Raw genomic sequence first — 19,389 nt, 5'->3', positions numbered from 1 at the left:
CGCTGAATTCCTATTACTGCAGCCACTAAAGTACTCAGGAGTATCCCTTCGATAAGCCCGTTGAAAACGAAAGAAAGGGTTGTCACCTTTGCTCGTTGTGTAAGCATCATCTTACTTTATAATCCATTTGAAGCTTTTGTAGTTCCTTCTTTAGATGTTTTGATGTAATTGTAGACTTTTTGCTCTCTCTCTCTCTCTCTCTCTCTCTCTCTCTCTCTCTCTCTCTCTCTCTCTCATCCATTTCCTTACCCCTTGTTGGGTCCGTAGGTCTTATCCATCATCCCATATTTAGTTGACCCTTTTTACTCAGTTATCTACCTATATATTCCTTTTTTTACCATTTGCATCCGTGACTCTTTTACTTCAATGTTTCTTTTGATTTCCATGGTTTAAATATCATTTTATCCTATATTTCTGGACAGCCTTGTCAGGGTTTGAAGGTATATGAGCTACGGGAATAATATTGTCTGTTCCGTGTTACAAGATGAAAGGTGGTGCAAGTTGCTGCCAGGATATATGCACTAACTTTTTGCGTAGGTATTTGTCTGAGCAAGTTTAAAGGAAGCAGTGAGACTTGAGAATAAGAAAAAAAAGAAATAACTCAGTGTTCTTGATGCACGTGGTCTGAGAACTCTTCGTCTGGGAATATGATTCCCACGAAATATGTGTGATTCTGGTGTATGTCTGAGTATGAGAAAAAATTTTTTTCCTGTGTTAGCTGTAGGATAGGAGAATTAGGAAGAAATCAAGAAAGACTGGGAACTTTGAACATATATTGGCTTGAAAACAATAAGTTCGCTGTAAGTTACAGTATATATATATATATATATATATATATATATATATATATATATATATATATATATAGTATATATATATTATATATATATATACACATATATATATATTTGTGCCAATCAAGGACAACCCGCAAATTTCTAGTTCTCCTGCCATGAACCACGCTGGGACCTCTAGATCTAGAATACCCAGTGCAATAGGGAACATGCATGGCCATGTTCTGCTTAATGCTATTGCGAGATCTATTTTAGTTTGTGTTGTCAAATTCAGCTAGTTTGTGGCACGCAGGACAGAGAGAGAAACGAAGAACACAGTTTCATCGAGAGCGAGAAGGAAAGCTTCGGGAAAAGTAAGGAGAACATTCCTTTGGTTGATGAGCGTTTAAGTGCGCATTTTTTCACCATTATAGTTTGCATGATGAATTAAAAGACATTATAAGACCAGTCGCCTCTCTGTTAAAAAAAAAAAAATTGTAGTCTGTCGTGTAACACATAAATACGAGACAGACTACCGTTACATGTCGAGTAGATTGTTCTTAGAAATTTAAATTTTCAAAAGCAATAACCTAAGGCCACGTGGTTGCAAGAGGGCTGTATTAGGATGTCAAGTGAGAAGAATGTTGAGAAATTGAACATTTTGTTAGGTTCACTTGTCAGTGAACAACAATATTTAACGTTTAAAAGAAATTGTAAAGATACTGAACCCCAGAGGCCAGATATCATTGCTAATAAAGAATTTGTCGAAATCTTTTTATACTTATAAGGAAGCTGAGAACGAATAGAAATAGATACATTGGACAATTTGGAGTATCCATTCTGAAATGACGGCTATCAGTACGCCATAGAGAAAATAGAGAGGCTAAGATCTCTGGAATGATTTCACTTGCTTGGTATGTAAAAGGGAAAATAGGAGTCTATTTGCTTGTTTTATACTACTGAATCAATAACTGTTTGTCTACGAATCTGCAAAGCTTTAGTGAGCCTTGAAAAATGTAGTTTTCAGCAAACTTTTTTTTTTCTCTAGTTCAGCAGCTAGTTAGCGAATGTTTGTGCTTGTATGCACATCATAGACAAGATGTCCATTTACTTTCTCTAGATTTTTTCCCATTTTATTAGTTATTTTTCATAAGTATATTCCTGTTATGAATAGGTGTTTTGTATTAATATTCACATTCAGTCTCACTGTCATTTTAGATTTTCACAATTTTTTCTGTTATTCTTTTGATCCTCATAGTTGAAGAATGAGGCATACTATGTCTCCCCGTCGCTATAAATGTTTTAGCTTCCAGTGGTTGATCTTGTTCATTCTTGAAAAATATGTGAAGATTATTTGTGTAATTCCCTCTTTAATAAGATGTGACTCTCCTTATATATTATCTTTCACAGTTTCATTTATAGATTTCTTAAGATTAAGGCTTTGGTCATTTTCCTTCGAGACATTAACCACAAATTTCTCGAGAATTCTTTTCGTTAAAAAAAGAGGGGGTGGGGGGAGAACTAACTCGTAAGTCTCAATTAACCACTGGCAGCTTTGCGTAAAAATTTCCCAGCAGTATATCTCCATTTGTCTAGATTTAATTGAAGTTTTTTTTTATAGTTCACTCCTTACTAACTCAATTTTTTCTTCTGTCTTTCTCATCCTGGGTATTTTCCCTTTGAACCTTTATCCTGTTGTCCAAATATTTCTGTATTCTTCACCTTCTGCCTTAGAAGAGCTATATAAAAACAACATAATAGCGATGAATTCTTTCACAGCTTTTCCTGTTGCCTTCAATTCATGCGTTTAGTGTCGTCACGAAAAGATGATAACCAGTTTTCTGATGATCAGTTTGTTTTATCGTGCTTTTTCTGCTCTCGTTATTTCACATTATGAAGCTCGTTACATTCATTATTAAGTAAAACTTAGTTAATCAGTCATGTTGAAATTATTAGTTTGTGTGTGAAATTTCGTATTCCAGTTATAAAATTACATATAAACGATATTAGTTAATAAGAAATAATTTCCACTTTCTTATTTCTATGTCGGGAAAAATTATTTATCCTCTTAATTAGGGTAATTGAATATCTCAAGTATATTTAATCCTGGTCTGCGCTAGAAAAATATGTATTCCTAAGGCAAAAGAGTGACAACTGAAGCCCTTTTTTGTGCTATTTCTTTTTAGACGTTTATTGATACCTTTGTTTTTTCTCTCTGTAGACTTTTATTGATGCCCTTATTTGCTCCATAACGAAAAGAAACTGTAGGGACTCTCTTGATGAAAGAAAGAAAGATTCCTGTATATCCACGGCTGATGTATGAACGAAAAACTCACTTCAGTGTTTCACCATGTAATCGGACCAGTGTTGTTTTATCGGTGTGACCTTCATTGGCCTGTCTTTTACATACTCTCTCTGACCATCCTCCTCATCCTCATCCATTCTTGTACATCCACTCCCCACTACCTGATCCTCGATGCCTTAGTGCCCTCATAACCTTAGAAAATTAACTGTACTAAAAACTCCAATAGTTACTCCCAGAATAACTATTTTCTAGTTACTAAGCTTTTTCTTGCATATGCAATGAATATGAAGTAGGCGGCTCCTGGTATCATATTTTTATAGGTAAGTTAAAAACAGACCTATGAATATTCCCCAGTTTTTTATTGTTAATAAAAGAAATTCTAATAAACCCCAAATCAAAATTGCAATTTTTCGTGTGGTATGATTTTTAAGTGTTGTTATTAATTTGATGTTTATGGATTCATCCCTATCCCCACATTATTATTATTATTATTATTATTATTATTATTATTAATTATTATTATTCTTATTATTATTATTATTATTATTACTGCCATTAAAACAGTTGCAGGTTATGCTTCAATGTTGAATGTTACGACTTTAAAATAAAACGGATTTCGAAATTTTTCAACGTTTTTTGCAGATTTTTTCTGTCTTTCTGTGTAGTGTTTCTCTTTACTACTTGCTCGACATTTTTGGATCATTATTTTCAAGAAGCATTTGATGAGATCTCGTTGTTGTTTCTCTATGACCAGTCGGATTTTTGTAAACAACGTGAAGACGGTATATCACTGCATTACGTTATATATATATATATATATATATATATATATATATATATATATATATATATATATATATAATATATATATATATATATATATATATATATATATAAAAAATACATGAGTATATATATATACTATATATATGTATGTATATACGTACATGTATGTACGTGTCTATATATATATATATATATATATATATATATATATATATGTATATATATGATATGTATGTATGTATGTATAAATGTTTCTCCTTTAAAAGTATTAAATTAATTTAATCAGAGATTATTTTATTTTAGCGTACAGTCCTTCTACTTGACTGTCACGGTAGTACCAGAGTTAAACCTCAAAGGTGAACCATTTTCCTGAGTCCAGATAAAAAGTTATAATTCAATAAGTGATGCTTAAGTGACGAGACTAAGATCTGCGTGAGCATACGAAGGCAACAACGAGATGAGAAACGAACGAGTGTCTGTATATGTGTGCGTGTGGTTTTTCTTCGTCACCTCTCCTCAACCTCCCCAACAGGCAGCGGAGGCATATTGTCATTCCTTTATATTTGGTTGGTTATAGTTTCTCCACTGAGGTTTTTTCTTTTTATTTATTTTTTTATTCATTTCACTAACGTAGAATTCCTCTGACTTAGTCTTTCCTTTTGTTTGACCTTTTTTTCTAATTGATATTAATGATTTGTCTCCATTTTTGGTCTGCTTCTTGGCTCTTCATTTTCCGCCTTTTGTGTTTCATGTAGGTGTCGCGTCCAAAAGCCTTCAGGATTTACTTAAGCGACATTGGAGGAAAAAAGAAAAAAAAACTTTCCACTTGAAAGGACATGGGACGTGTTTGGGATTTCTTTCCCTTGGGGCTGTAGCCGTGACACATTTTCTTTTTTTTTTAACTTCCACCGCACTTCTCAACTTTACATCATTTCCTTGTCGAGGTTTTTTTGTAAGTCTTTTTAACTCACAACTGAATTTTAGGAAAGGATTGCAGGGCACCTTTTGAAATGAACAGCAGTTATGATGAGATGCATCCATAGATGTATTTATGGGCTAGATGAAAGTTACTTATTACGGAAATACTTAGATGCAGCATACATGCTTACTTAAATTCATAAATTTAGTATCCGGCACATACAGACTGCTACCAGTATACTCGTATGGTTAAGACTACACAGGCGTTTACTTTTAATTTTTCCAAAGAAATCACAGGCGACATACTCGTCAATGCCATTGCAAGTGTATCCTGATTTTAAGGCGAAGATCGGTAATGCCCTTGTTTGTAATAGTTCTTGGCGAGTACTGACGATAAATGGGATGGGGGGGTTTGGGGGGGGGGGGTGGTGGTGGCCGGCTATGAAGCATGTGTCTCTCCCCAACCCAGAATAAAACCTAGTCTATTGAGTGACGAAAGGTACAAGAAAATGGAAAATTCAGCAGCAAGAAAATTTCGAAGCTTGTGGCCAAGGGGAAAGAAATAAAGATAGTTATGTTTTATTAATCCGTCATTCAGTTGTCCATATCTCATTTCCAGATTTTTTACTGTATCCTTGGAGGCTTTTGGACGTGAATATAAACTCCCCTGTAGAAAGACTAACAAATTAATTTTATATATATTTATAAATATACATTCTTAATTCTTGATTTTCATCTTCCAGATATATATATATTTGTATATTTATATATCCTGTCCTTGTACCTCAGATGCTTGCTAGGGTCTTGTGCTCTTATTAAAGGCTGGACAGTCTCTTTTCCAATTTGCAACTTTCACGATTTCTAAAAGGTTTCGAAATGAAGATGTATTTCTATTGGTTTTCAAAGGCTCCACAAGATATTTCATTGCACATATAAAACATGCACCCGTTTCCTTGTGGAAAAACATTCACAGTGTGAATATTTGAGTGGACAAGAACACACACATTTTTGGAGAACTCTGAAATCACTTGTTCATATGTTTATATAAAATGTATTTTTGTTTTCGTATGCCATACAATTTTAAAATTTCATTGTTTTTACATTTTATTCTCTTCTCTATCCCTGTATCTACATCATCATTTAATTTGTAGGTTTACTTTATAGAATCTTGCTTCGTGTTTCATCTACATTTGCTTTCATTTGAATTGGTGATCAATTCTGAATTGTTTTGGCTTTCAGATTAAACATAACCTCAGTCACAGGTGATTTTGTATGGAACCTTCATTTGTATTTTTTTTTCTCTCTCTCTCTCTTTTTTTCACGACACCAAAGTTTAACCAGAAAGTGTCACAAAGCAGTACTCTTTTGCTCAGATCTGAAGCTTTACAACATGAAATTTATAGCATGCTTACGAAGGTTCCTGAAATTCATATGCTTATTTTTCAACTAGCAGATGTGTTTCAACTAGATTGGTTTCCCAACATTTTCAAGCTTTCTGAAAACAAAACTAACGAATGAATAATTAATGAAATATAATTGTATCAAGCCTGAAAAAACTTGTGCTACTTGGTTGAGGATCTCGGTAATAATTTAGGTATATTGTTTTAATATTTCTTTTCAATTTATCATTCTAAATCAGGAAGGAATTTGCTTGAAAGGTCAAAGACTTGCATCGCAGTGCTATCGAAACCTCGCAGTGTTCTCACCTAGTTCAGTGAAGCTTTTCACGATCCCAAACCGGAGTGTATCCCGGAAATAAAAACCACAACGAAAGTGGCAGAAAATTTAGGCGCTTTTAGTTTTGTCGAGTTTTTTCTCTCATTTTTTGCTGTTTCGTGAGTTTCATTATAAAAATAATGTAAAGGATTCAAGTTGATGCTTCCATTTTCTGGAAGATCTTAGTGAGAAAATAGGAAGACTAATGTGTCCTGAATATATGTATTCTCTGTGAGCACTCGTCACATTTCTATTAAAACTGTGCGAGTATGAACTTTCAACTCGGTGAGAGAAACTTGCTGTAAGATCCTGTGCAAGTAGAGGACCTGCAGGGATACAATTAACTCTACGGCTACATATATCCATATTTCACTTACTTCCACCGTGGTGACAATGTTGCGTAAACTGTACAATACTTATTTTATGTATATAATTGGGCATTTATCTCATTTTTATTCTGATATAAAACATACAATTCGTGGTTCCAGAAATTTAGGAGTCGTATATGATTACTGACATACCTGTGTTTTGCTCAATCATAAAACGAATACCAGTAGCGTAGTGGTTACCGAAATGTAGGAGTCTTGTTTTCTTTATTTCATCGAACTTAATTACATTACTGAAGTACTTGTATTCTAAATATATTTTGATGTTATGTACTCTATTTTTCAACTCAAATATGGTGCTTTAGCACCAAGATAAACGGATCAAATATTTTTAAGTCATCGTTATTGCCGTTTGCAAACTGGCTTTTTCTCATTTAGGCTCCTATGTGTGTATATTTTTGTACGGTCTCTCTCTCTCTCACTGATCTTTTCACAATGTACGTAGATATGTACACTGTAATTATTCGAACTTTCCTGTGTATGTGTGCTGTCTTATTTATAATTGTAGTACATGCACCTGTCACTTGAAAGCCAGTCATCACCGTGATACTATAACCTTGAAAAAAAAAAAGTCGAATAGAATAGATATCATTTGCATCGTTAAACCACTTTCATTTTAGGCCCCGGAAGATCTTGCATATTCATGAACCCCAGCGACATTGAGGTCTACCCTGGGAATGAGTCATTTCAGTATTTTAATTGAAAATAAAAGTGGATTTCGTGTTCCTTTGACTTTCATTTAGTAATAACAATAATCTGATCGAGTTTATATCAAATACCTTCCTTTTAGCTTTGATTCATTATTAGAAAAGTTATATTTTAGAAAGAAAAGGGTTTTTACTTGATTTTGGGAGATTTTAGTCGTAATGTTGCAAGCAAATATGACGAATTTCCACATTTTTCGGGACTACTTGACGTATCTCATAAAACGACCTGCCTGCCTTCGTGTTTCGTAGTTTTTTTAACCACTATATTCTATCATTTTTCTTTTAGTAATATCTCTACAAAATAAAATTATTTCGTAGAGATATTATCAAAAATTATAGAATCTGGTAAAATAAAACAAAGTCAGTTAGTTTTTTAATATTAGCAACGGACAATATAAAGTAGATAACTGACTTACGAAATGTATTGTTGACAACTTCGTAACTATTTAATTGACTGCTTAGTTCATTTTCGGTTGTAGTAGTTGCCCTTTAAGTGTAATTCTAGGCTGTGAACCATTTGCTTCTTGGCTAGGCTGTTTTGTTGTTCTATATTGTACTTTTTTCATTTTTGCGTTTTTATGTTTACCTTTGAAATTTCGAAGTTTTTTTCATTCTTGTATATTGTATCCTGATGAGGTGCATCAAGAATACAGAAAGCGCTAGGCACTGCTTTTCATTTTTTTCCTGATGGTTCTTGATATGCGATCTAGACGTGTTACTTGTGATCGTATAACATATATGTGTGTGTATCTATTTCTGTATGCTATTATATCTAAATTTTATATATATATATATATATATATATATATATATATATATATATATATATATATATATATATATATATATATATATATATATATAGGTGTATAGGTGTGTGTCAGATAGATGCGCGTGTAAGAAAGAGCGTTCGTTCGTTCCTTCAACTTTTGAAATGTCCGAGGTAGACTTCATATTCTGCATGTATTATCCACAGCTGATGCTGATTTACAGCGAGGTAAAGATCATAGTAAATGCCAAAGGTCAATAGGAATTAGAGGCCATAACCTTTGAACTTAACTAGAAGTAACTTCATTTTTTTATTAGACCAAATCTTTTGAACTTTATATAGAAATTTCTTACGTACATTTACAATCCACTAATTATGCATATATGCAGAGTAAGGTCAAGATTATAGATAATCAACCTATGAGATAACAACAGGTGAATATATTTTTATGGTGTTCCCATCATCTCTGTAAAGAGGAGTTTTAGGATGATTGACATAAACTTTTGAAAACCAGCAGCTGCATAGTCATGGTGCAGAGAGACGAACTTGATCCCAGGGTCGTGGGAGGTCAGTCAGTTTCACTTGGACTTAACATAGTGGTCCTGATTCAATCCTTGTTCAAGGCGCCATAGATTTCTCCGGCAAAATACGACCTTAGCATCCATGTGAGCTAGGGATGGGGCCTTTAAGGGGGAGCCTATAGCATCATCATCCACTGCTTGGTTCTCCATGGTGCTCCCTAGGGTGGAGAAGAGGTTGATCTCTGATCACACGTCTCTTGCCATGAGCGACCTTTCAGAATTGGTTAAAGGCACTTGACATTTTTAATTGGTGCGATGTATGTACTAGTTGAAAATATAGTAACAATATCCGAATACTTTTTTATCCAAACTTGAAGTAAGGAATGCTTTTCATTTTGTTCTATATACGTCGTGGGAAAGTCTTCATAAATTTTAGAGAACTAACTAGATGCCACTCTACTCTTTTAATGCTTGGACTGAAATTATCCACGGAGGAAGGGAGATAACTGCAAAATGTATATTCAAACCCCGTGTTCAGAACTGCACTGATGTTCACGAAGAATATTCCAACTTTTTTATAGTCATTCTTGAAAATGCGTATGTCATTGCATGTTCGTCAACATGTAAGTTTTGTAGATTCTATACGTATATCACGAAGAAGGTATCTATACTTATTGATACTGAATATTATCTCTATTTTTATAGATTTTAATCTGAATGAATACCGTACTCTCTCCTATTGCTTTTTGTCGCCTAGAAATTGCGAATACAAGATGCTTCATCTTGGCAATTTCCCGACAGTGCAGTCCTCGATGGTTCCTTAACGAATGGGTCTCATTCATGAAGACTTCTATAAAGTCACCTGAAATGGAATTGTATGAGGATGAATTTGGGAAACAGGAGGGGATGAATCGAGTGTGTCTCAGAAGCGACACCTATAATACCATCAAGGTCCATGAACATAGAAAAGCCATATTTAATGAAGGTTTTAGATATGGCACCAAAGACCAGATTTGATGAAGGTTTTAGATATAATACGGTTTGATAAGAAATGTTTGCCTTAGTCTGTAGTTACACATTGATTCTGTGTAGCTTTGAGGCCAGCAAGCATTAGAGCAAATCTGAATTTGGTTAGCTTGTGTAAACAATTTCTAGCCTGAATAAACGGAAAGCCGATAGGTTCGAACCAAAGCCCTAGTGAAGAGAGTTTTAACTGAAGGGATATATACTTTGCTTCTTTCTGTGTTTTACAATCATAAAAAATAACTTAATTGGGTTTATTCGTTTCTGTGGGGTAGTCGAAAAAGGGTTAGAGTAAAACTGAGATTTTCAGCAGCTGATTAAGAGAATAGCAAAGGGCAGGCACTTTTTGGGCCACAAAATGTCAAAATCAGTCGATTTTGACAGGTATGTGAAAGTATACGTAGGTATACTTCAAGATGGATAAAGTGAGATATAATCAGTAACCACATTACTTAATAGTTGGGCTTCGTACTGAGGAAGATGATGAGAGGATGGAAAAGTATCGAGAGCATCAGCACTGGATATTTATATAGTATGTTGGGTGAAGGCCCAGTATCTTACTAAATATTGTAATGGGTGTAATTAGACTAGGCCGTAATGCATATTGACAAAACCCTTTATGATTAACGTCAAAAAGTGAGCATTAAAATTTCATAGGAAAAAAGTAGGTGCAGGATTCATCCACTGTTTGGAAAATGAGTTACTGAAACAAGAAGACCGCTTCAAGACCGCATTAATGTTCATTAACAAGAGTGACAAGTTGGCGTCTCCTTCATCCCGTAATGTCACGGCTATGATGTGATATATTAAATCCATCATAAAGAAAAATAAATGGGTTGGAAAATGCAGCAAATCGTACTCTGGAAAACGTGAAATTTCCTTGTGTTTCTTGGGGGTCATCGACCTGGGTACTGTTAGCTTCTACTTGGGCCCACAAACCTGGTAGTACAAGTATTATGATCATTTGCCGAATTCGTTGACCTCTTAAAGTCGACTCTTAAGGAGCTCCGTAGGGGGTTAGTGCTGTCTGTGGACCTCATACGGTGCACTGTAGGCATTAATGTTGTTTGCAGCGTGCCTTCGCCCCCTAGCTGCAACAACTTTCTTTCCTTTTACTGTACCCCCTTTCATATTCTCTTTTCTTCATCTTACTTTCCACCCTCCCCAAACACTTGCTTTATAGTGCAACTGCGAGGTTTTCCTCCTGTTATACCTTTTCAACCCTTTTACTGCCCATTTCCATTTCAGCGCTGAATGTTCTTAAAGGGCCCAGTGCTTGGCCTTTGACTAAATTCTATATTCAACTCCACTCGACTCCACAGGAGGACGTCGCTTCACTGGATACTAAAAACCTCGCTCATGAATAGAACCTCCAGAGTCAAACCTTGAAGGTGATAGGGATCAGGTCTAGATATCAGATGTTGCACCCGTGGACACTTGCAAAGGCTTTCAAATGAGATCTCTTGTGCTGCGGATATGCCGTTATATCCTTATATCCTAGAAATGGGATCCCTTCCACCAGGTTGTTGGTGCAGCGAATGTATCTTATCTCCGAATCCTGTTTCTCAACATGCATATGAGATATGAGTCTTTTCGAAGCATCCAAAACCATCGTCCTCGACCCTGTGTGTAGATGGTAAATTTCATGACGAAGAATGCTTTGGAACGTTAAGTTCTAGCATCCAATTTTATGAAAGTTTAATGTGGGTAAGTTTCTCACTTATTATTATTGTATCAATATTTATTATTATTGTATTATCAATATTGAGGAGGTATTCTGTGAAATAAGAACTTTTATCGAATAGAAACTCCAAATGTGCAAAAAACCAAAAGGGGCAAATACAAGGTTTAAGGTCATTTGAAGAGATATTACATTGTCCCAACTTCAGAATATCCTCATCGGTAATTTCGCAGGGAAGATCGTTACTTGCATTTACAGGGAAAGGAAAATAAGGCTCCTGATAATGGTGCCACATCATGGTATCACAACAAGACGCGATTGCCGATACTCGGCAAAAGAAATGGAATGCATTCATTCTTGGGGCGTTGCATAGAAAGGTCCTCGTTGAAACACAGCTTATGGAAAATAACGAAAAAGAGTAAAGTACCGGGTACCTTCCAGTGATGGTTTACATCATAATTGCCTTTGGGAAAATGGAAATCGCCTCCAAACGATGAAGATCCCAGGATGCTGCTGGCATTCAGGGGCGAAAGTGATATTCCAGCAATAGATGAACACACGAACTGAAGTAAATTGTATTCATTAATACGGTAATATATTTGGCTCTTGAGATCTTTATAAACAGTACGCAGTTTTCTGGCGGCATTAGATAATGTCCTACATGAATTTGATGAATTATCAGATGTTAGGAATAATCTCGTAGTGTTGTTATGCAAAGCCGGTGAAGAAAAGGGATTACAACAATGAATCCACTGAAGGCATTACTTAAGGTTCTTTGCAGCGGGCCCTCGGCCCCTAGCTGCAACCCCTTTTATACCTTTTACTGTACCTCCTTTCATATTCTCTTTCTTCATCTTGCTTTCCGACCTCTCTTAACAATTGATTCATAGTGCAACTACGAGGTTTTCCTCCCGTTACGCCTTTCAGACCTTTTTACTGTCAATTTCCGTTTCATTGCAGAACGACCTCATTGGTCCCAGTACTTGGCCTTTGGCCTAAATTCTATATTCAGTTCATTACAGCAATAAATCAGATGCTGTAAAAAAATAACTTAGTAATTTGTAAATTACTATTTTATGTAATGATTGATCTCTGTCACTTTTTTTCAATTGAACACTATTCTTTGGAAGCTTGAATTTAAAGTCATGGCCTTAGAGGGCTTGTTTCATAAAATAGGGGTCATTGTCTGAATATAATAATAATAATAATTTAGTTTTCTGGAGCAAAGCTATGTACTCCAATGACGCCATCTCTTCTCAATAATTTTATAATTTTAAGGATAGCGTGAACTTCGTTTTGCGCTACGAGTAATGAAATTAAAATGTAAGTTAGATCAACTGCATAATGCACTTTTTTTATAGTTTAGGCTAACAATTGCGTTACTTTTAACAGGACTTAAAAAGAGGAATTTCTAGACTACATTCCTAACATCAGTATGCTGCTAGCCAATAAAAATTGAAAGATATCTGAACGCCGAAAGTGCAGGCAGCGAGTTACTCATGTTTTCATTCATAGCCACATTTTATATAATATATATATATATATATATATATATATATATATATATATATATATATATATATATAGATATATATATATATATATTATTATATATATATATTATATATATATATATATATATATATATATCGTGTGTTTGTAGCTTTGTATAAAATGTGTGGGAGTATATTTTTTCTCCTTAACGTAGCTAAACGACGAAACTATTTTGTTGGAGTGTATCCTGATTATCAAATTTTAAATATTATTAGGAACAGTTAATGATAAGATACAAATTCAAAGGGTATATTTCCGGATCGAACCAGTTTCATTCTAAGTCTGTAGAAAATGGAGAAGTGATGTCTTTTTTTTTTCCCCATGGTTTATTACTTTGATCGCAATATCCTTCTACTTCATGAAGCAGGATGTGCTACTCGATTATGTATATTTGGATCCTTTATATCTTTCTATAGTGAAACCACGAAAGTTACATATGATGCCTTTTTTCTTAAAGGCATAATGAACTATAAGATAGGTTGTTGTCTATGTGTTGCAAATGGAATATGGCATATTTTCCAGATTATAAGCTGGCAATGGCCCAAAACTTGGCTGGTTAGTTATTGGTCGTCAGCATTTCAGATAGTCTTTGTTATTTGAAATGCCTATTGTCATTTTTATATTTTAACAAACATGTTAACTGTTAGGAAATATGTTAACTGTCAATAATTCTTCAGCACATGTGATTGACTTTTGCAAGTTTAATAAGTGTTCCGTAAATCCAGCTAGTTAAATATACGAGAATAAAACTCTAGACCTTAATATGCAGAACTGTATTGCTTTGGGAATTTTTGAATTTTGATATGACAGGCACCTCTTTTGTTTTGACCTATATTGATATTTAGCCGTGTCCAAAATATCTTCAAAGGATATTTTAAGGAGTAATTTAAGCTTTGATAAAATCATCAAATTTGTCTAAATTTCAGTAAGAACTGGTGAATGACGTCAGAAATTCACAAGGGATGTTGTGGAACAGGTTAAGTGGTGAATGACAATCATAACCTCTGTTGACTGAGTTAACCTTAGGTTGTTTCTCTTCTAAGGTCTTTTTCCGAGTCTGGAATTTCCATACACACTACTGTCAAACACATACAGGTTACGCCTTCAGTAGGATACTACCTCTTCAGTGGGATAAAAGTGGAGGCTGAGAGTTTTTCCTTTTAGCTAAAATATACGATTCCTTGGGACTGGATTTATAAAATCTGTCTTGGCTTTGACAAACTTTTTTGCTGTAAAGACTTTTTTCCTTTTGTCTGTAGAATTCTGGAGGCAGGTTTGTTTGTGGATGTGATCATTTTTTTGCACTTATTAAGTTCCAGATTTCTATCGATTAACACCAAAAACAGGATCAACAAGGAACAAGTATAATTAAATTGACCTGAACCAAATTCTGCTTTGCTTGTTTTTAGCTGATTCTTTTAATGCAAGAAATCAAAAGTTGCACACATTTTATAAGTTGATCATTGAAAATTAATAAATCTTTAAAGCTTTACTTTATCATTTTAGATAAATGAAATCAATCTTGCCATTTTGTGCAATGAATTTAGGTCTGTCATAGATTACAACTATTAAGGTTTTCAACTGCCACACGAGATAGTGTCGTCTTGGGCTTTAAGTCTGGAAAAGGTGTCTTGATGTTGTGTATTGGCCTCCCTCGCACAGGAGAATTTTAGGCATTGAGACGTGTAGCAAGAGAAAATGTGGGTTGAACGCTCACTGGCTATTATCCAAAAGGACGTTGTCAAGGTCCCGAGCCCCCTTTCTGCACACGTCTGTTATGTTTATTTTGAATTAACCTGGGTTCCTATTCCCGCAGGCGAGACATCTTCATCAGGTCCTGTGCCTATGCTGCATTCTACATGCCAAACTGCCCTGGTAGGATGCAACGGCGATGATTCCTGCAGAAGACTTCTTGACCCTGTACTGGCTGTCTGTGACAATCAGTGCAACCGGGAAGCTTGTATGGCCAACCTCCAGACTTTCTATAGAAACGTCGATTTCAAGTGGGCCATCGAAGTCGCCTTCTGCCTTTGCAAGTAAGTACTGTTATTGCTTTATCATAAGACGCTGAAACCACAAGTATAATCGATTCAAGACGAATAAGCTTTATTCTCAAGCTTGAGTTTCGGTAAGTTTCAAGTTTTTTGCAGTGTGTAAGTAAAAACATCTGTCTTTACTGTCCACGGATGTTAGAAAACTAGATCAGTATTAAAATACTGAAAAGTAAAAAGAATCATTGCAGGTACTTATTGCATAATTACATTTGAAGTGCGAAAAAAATACCTATAGTAAAATATGAAACAAAAACTCAACTTTGGAAAAACGTATTATTGAAGTTGAGAGTTGGAATCTCAAACGTTATGGCAGTATTTTTAAATTGCGAGTTTTTTTGTAGGCGCTTCTTTGATCAAGAAGATTTTTTTAGGACCATATTGATATTCGCCGTTAATATTAGCCAGGTTACTTACAAGTAATGTTAATATTTTGGGAAATGTGCCTGAAAAAAAACCCTGTATTCTCAAGGAAATCCATTGATAGAATTGTTCAATGGTTGATCATATTAGAGAAATACGTCAAAGTAAAAAGATATACTTAGCATTTATATACAAACTATGAGACACTAGCTCATTCACTTCTTAAGCTTTTCATTACTCACAACCATTTCAAAAGATAAACAAAAATATGTTTCACTCACGCTGCTGAGTTCACGAAGCAACTGTGAAAATTTACCTTGAGTGATGTTAGTGATCTACATTGCAGAGCTTCTCGTAAGTATTGTCAATCATTTAGACTTCCCAACCCAGTGGTTAGTTTGCTCATGGTTCTGGTGACAGACTGAATCGGGTTTTCATAATGTTTATGCCAGAATCTGGGAGAACGTCGAGTTGATTGACAACTGGGCCATAGCATGCCACATCATTAAAAACTGTGATTCCTAGTTGAAAGTAGTAGAACGTGATTGTACTGCTAGAAACAAATATGAACAATTGTGAAGTCTATATTATAAATACGGCATCATCCATTACAGTAAAAGAATTTTAATTTGTTACAGCAAGAAAAACACTCATAATGTTTATATACGTATAACGTGGTATAACGTGACAAATATTAATTTTCATTTCTTACACCACAAGATTTAAGTGAGTTCATTTTACGCTGACGCAAATTGCTCCCAGTTGAGCTATGAGAGCTTTGCTCAAAGCCTCCATTCAGCCAGTTCTCTTAAAGGTTGCTAAAGACATTATCCTGATATCACATATGTTGTGCTAGGCCTTGGATAATGAGGCGCACTGTGAGGTTATTTAGACCTGCGATGTTATACGCAAGTATCGTGTTGTATACTTCCCATCCTCGTCGGAGATTGCGACGATAATTTCTAAGTCAGTATCTTCTTTGGGTATAAAGGCGGAGATGTTTCAAACTTATGATGATAACAGTAACAATATATTTGCGAAACTACATCTCTTGAGTAGAAGCAAGTAGGTGGTAAAGAGAACCTGATTCTAGGAGGGGAAGTAGAGTTCTGAGTTACAATGCATTTACAAAATTATAGGAGAGCAAAGCTTAGCTCAGCATACTAACATACAGACAGACGAACATGTAAGAGGAAGTCACGTGACCTGTTTGACACAACAATGGATTTGATTATCACAGGCAAATGCAAACCAGGGCGTAGCTGATTCAATACGCCAAAGCCTAGCTTGCATTCTGTTTATCAGTCTTTATCACACTCCTTCCTATCTCAACAGTGACCCCTTGGGTCATGGGCTTATTTATATATGGAATATATATCTTTTTAAATGTAACCCTTACACATATGCTTCAGTCTTGAATCTAAATGTATGCTTCAAGACAACATCGCACTATGCAAATAATTAAGAAATGATCAAGTCACGTGATGCCTTTTAGAGAATAACTATAGTTATATGCTGGAGAACCTCAGTGAAATATAATTCAAATATGTCTTGACTTGATTTTAGTTTTTCCTTTTACCTAATTGCCCATGAAGATCGCAACTTAGAAGATGAAGGTGTTTGTTAAATGACCAACAGCAGACTTGTCATTTTGGTGTTCACAGTAAACTTGAGAGCTGTGGTGTCTGGTGCTCTATGAGGTAATCTCCGGGACCTTTATTGTCTTTAGTCTTGACTAAGGGCATGAGAAAAGTACAGATGAATCTCATGTTGTAGTTATCTCCTCCTGCCTCAACCAGCTCCTCTGTGCAAGATGAAATAGTTGCTAACCATAAGTTATGTTTAGCAACTATTTCACCATAATATAGATATAGGATTAATCAGAGAATGATTAGGTAAATGAGATGTAACAAGGAGCTCTTGTAAAACTAAGGCATGACGGGATAAAGGATTCTGTACTGAAATTGTGCGACACGAGTAGTCGTCCCATAGTGGCACCATACTCAAATATCTGAACATCGGATAAGCTTAGTGTTCCCTTTACTCTTTTTTTTTAACCTAAAGAACGTAATTTTATTTTGTCAGACTGATGGGTATATTCTTTCCTGATTGTCACCAATTTGTCTTTTTTTATGAGGAATCTTAAAAACGTAACAATTTCTACCTGGAAACTAAGTATTGTTTAGGAAGGCTTTGTATATTTGGGGAAATGATTGTATCATAAGGTAATGTCACATGAATCAAATCTTTTATTTTGCTATATATGGATATTGTCACCAGAATTTTTTAATTATAAATTTATCACCTAAGCTTTTTTCTGTAGGGATGTTCTGCTGTTACCTGTGTCTGTCTGCATATGTGTTAGTGCCTAATGTTTCATGTATAGTGTTCTTTTTGCCATAAAACTACAATAGACTCTTTTTCTGGCACAAGGATTTGGTGTATCTATTAACATTTAATTGCCTTAGTATTATGACAGATGTAGTAAGCTGACTGTGGGACAAGTTATATGATTCTGAAACAGGACCTCCCTTACAAATGTTTAAGGAGTAAGCTTTATAATTCAAAAGTTTTTCTTAAAGTAAATGACAAGAATGGAAGTTTATCTGTATTGAAATCAGTATGATTGCTGTAGATGCTAGTTTCACAATTCCATAAAGTTCAGATATGATAGCTGTGAATATAAATTTCACCATTCTGTAACAAATTCCAACATGACGGTTGTTAATATGGGCATTGCCATTGTGTACTAAGACAGATATAGAGACAATATTGTGGTAAATTGGCATTTGTCATGATGACTACCACTGAAAAAACAGGCACAGGTGTGGACACATTAGGCATGCAGAAGAGGATGTCATGCATGTCCTAACAAAATCTGCAAGGGTCCTATTCTTTAGTATCTTGTTGGTGAAGGCAGTGTTTCCACCAGTAGGGAGACTTGGTAGCCCATGGCAACTATCAGTCTTCACTGGTCTTTCTGAGACAAGTGCTTCAAAGAATTTAGAATTATGGTTGTTATTCGGGATTGATCACATTGCTTTCTAGTTGTATCAGGTAGTCTATTACTCGTTACCAAACATACTAGGTATGTGCATGCAGCAGCTGCATCACTGAATTGAGCAATTAGATGCTAACAATAGACGCTGGAAACGTGCTACTTTTAAAATAGGCAGTATTGTACTCTGCAATTTTTAGCAGAGGCTTGAACCCAATTTCCTCCTGTAAATTCTGGCTATTCATATGACTATCATATCCAGATGATGTTTGGAAAAAATTCAAAGAAGAGAAGAGAAAAGCTGGATGAACTTTTTTGCGCCATCCAGCTCTATTAAGTGTGGTTTATTTCACTGCAAAATAAAAGATTGAGATGAAAGCACTAAGAACCAAAGTCTCTGGATACATAGGGTTAGAGAGGGTTGTGGTGTTGGTGGAGAGGAGGTGGATGTGTGGGGAAGATAAATTTCACACACCACCAGGAACCAACAATACTCAGTGGAGCCGATGGGTCAGCCCAGAACAAGGGGAAGCTGACATGATGACAAGTTTTGCTCTACCGTAACAAAACTCCATCACAAGTGCTATGGAAGTAAGCTTTGCCAGTATAGAAAATAATCTCTATTGCTATTTTTATGGACAGGGGCTCATAATGGGAATGTTATGGGTGCACTCGTACCATTTTGAAATAGTCACGAGTGTAGCTGTCAGTGTGAATATGTTTCGTATAGGATTTAGGATAAGACTAATAAGATTATATCTTCTAATACTGAAAATCACTTACAAATGACCATTTTTTTACCATTTTGAACTAAGGGAAGATTTATGGGGGCACGTCA

At 35.1% G+C, this 19,389-nt stretch overlaps 1 protein-coding gene across 4 annotated transcripts in view; it reads left to right on the top strand.

Moving 5' to 3' along the window:
* The window catches only part of LOC135225755 (uncharacterized), a 706,758-nt gene that overhangs the window by 640,552 nt on the left and 46,817 nt on the right, over positions 1–19,389 (top strand). For all 4 annotated transcript variants that reach the window (XM_064265200.1, XM_064265199.1, XM_064265198.1 and 1 more), the window contains one exon: positions 14,956–15,175. In XM_064265200.1, the coding sequence (XP_064121270.1) occupies positions 14,956–15,175 (220 nt within the window). The remainder of the gene's footprint in view (positions 1–14,955; positions 15,176–19,389) is intronic.

The sequence above is a fragment of the Macrobrachium nipponense genome, chromosome 13, assembly GCF_015104395.2.
Source record: "Macrobrachium nipponense isolate FS-2020 chromosome 13, ASM1510439v2, whole genome shotgun sequence".
NCBI classification, from domain to species: Eukaryota; Metazoa; Arthropoda; class Malacostraca; order Decapoda; family Palaemonidae; genus Macrobrachium; species Macrobrachium nipponense.
The sequence above is the reverse complement of the archived record's forward strand: the minus strand, read 5'-3'. Positions and strand labels throughout refer to the sequence as shown.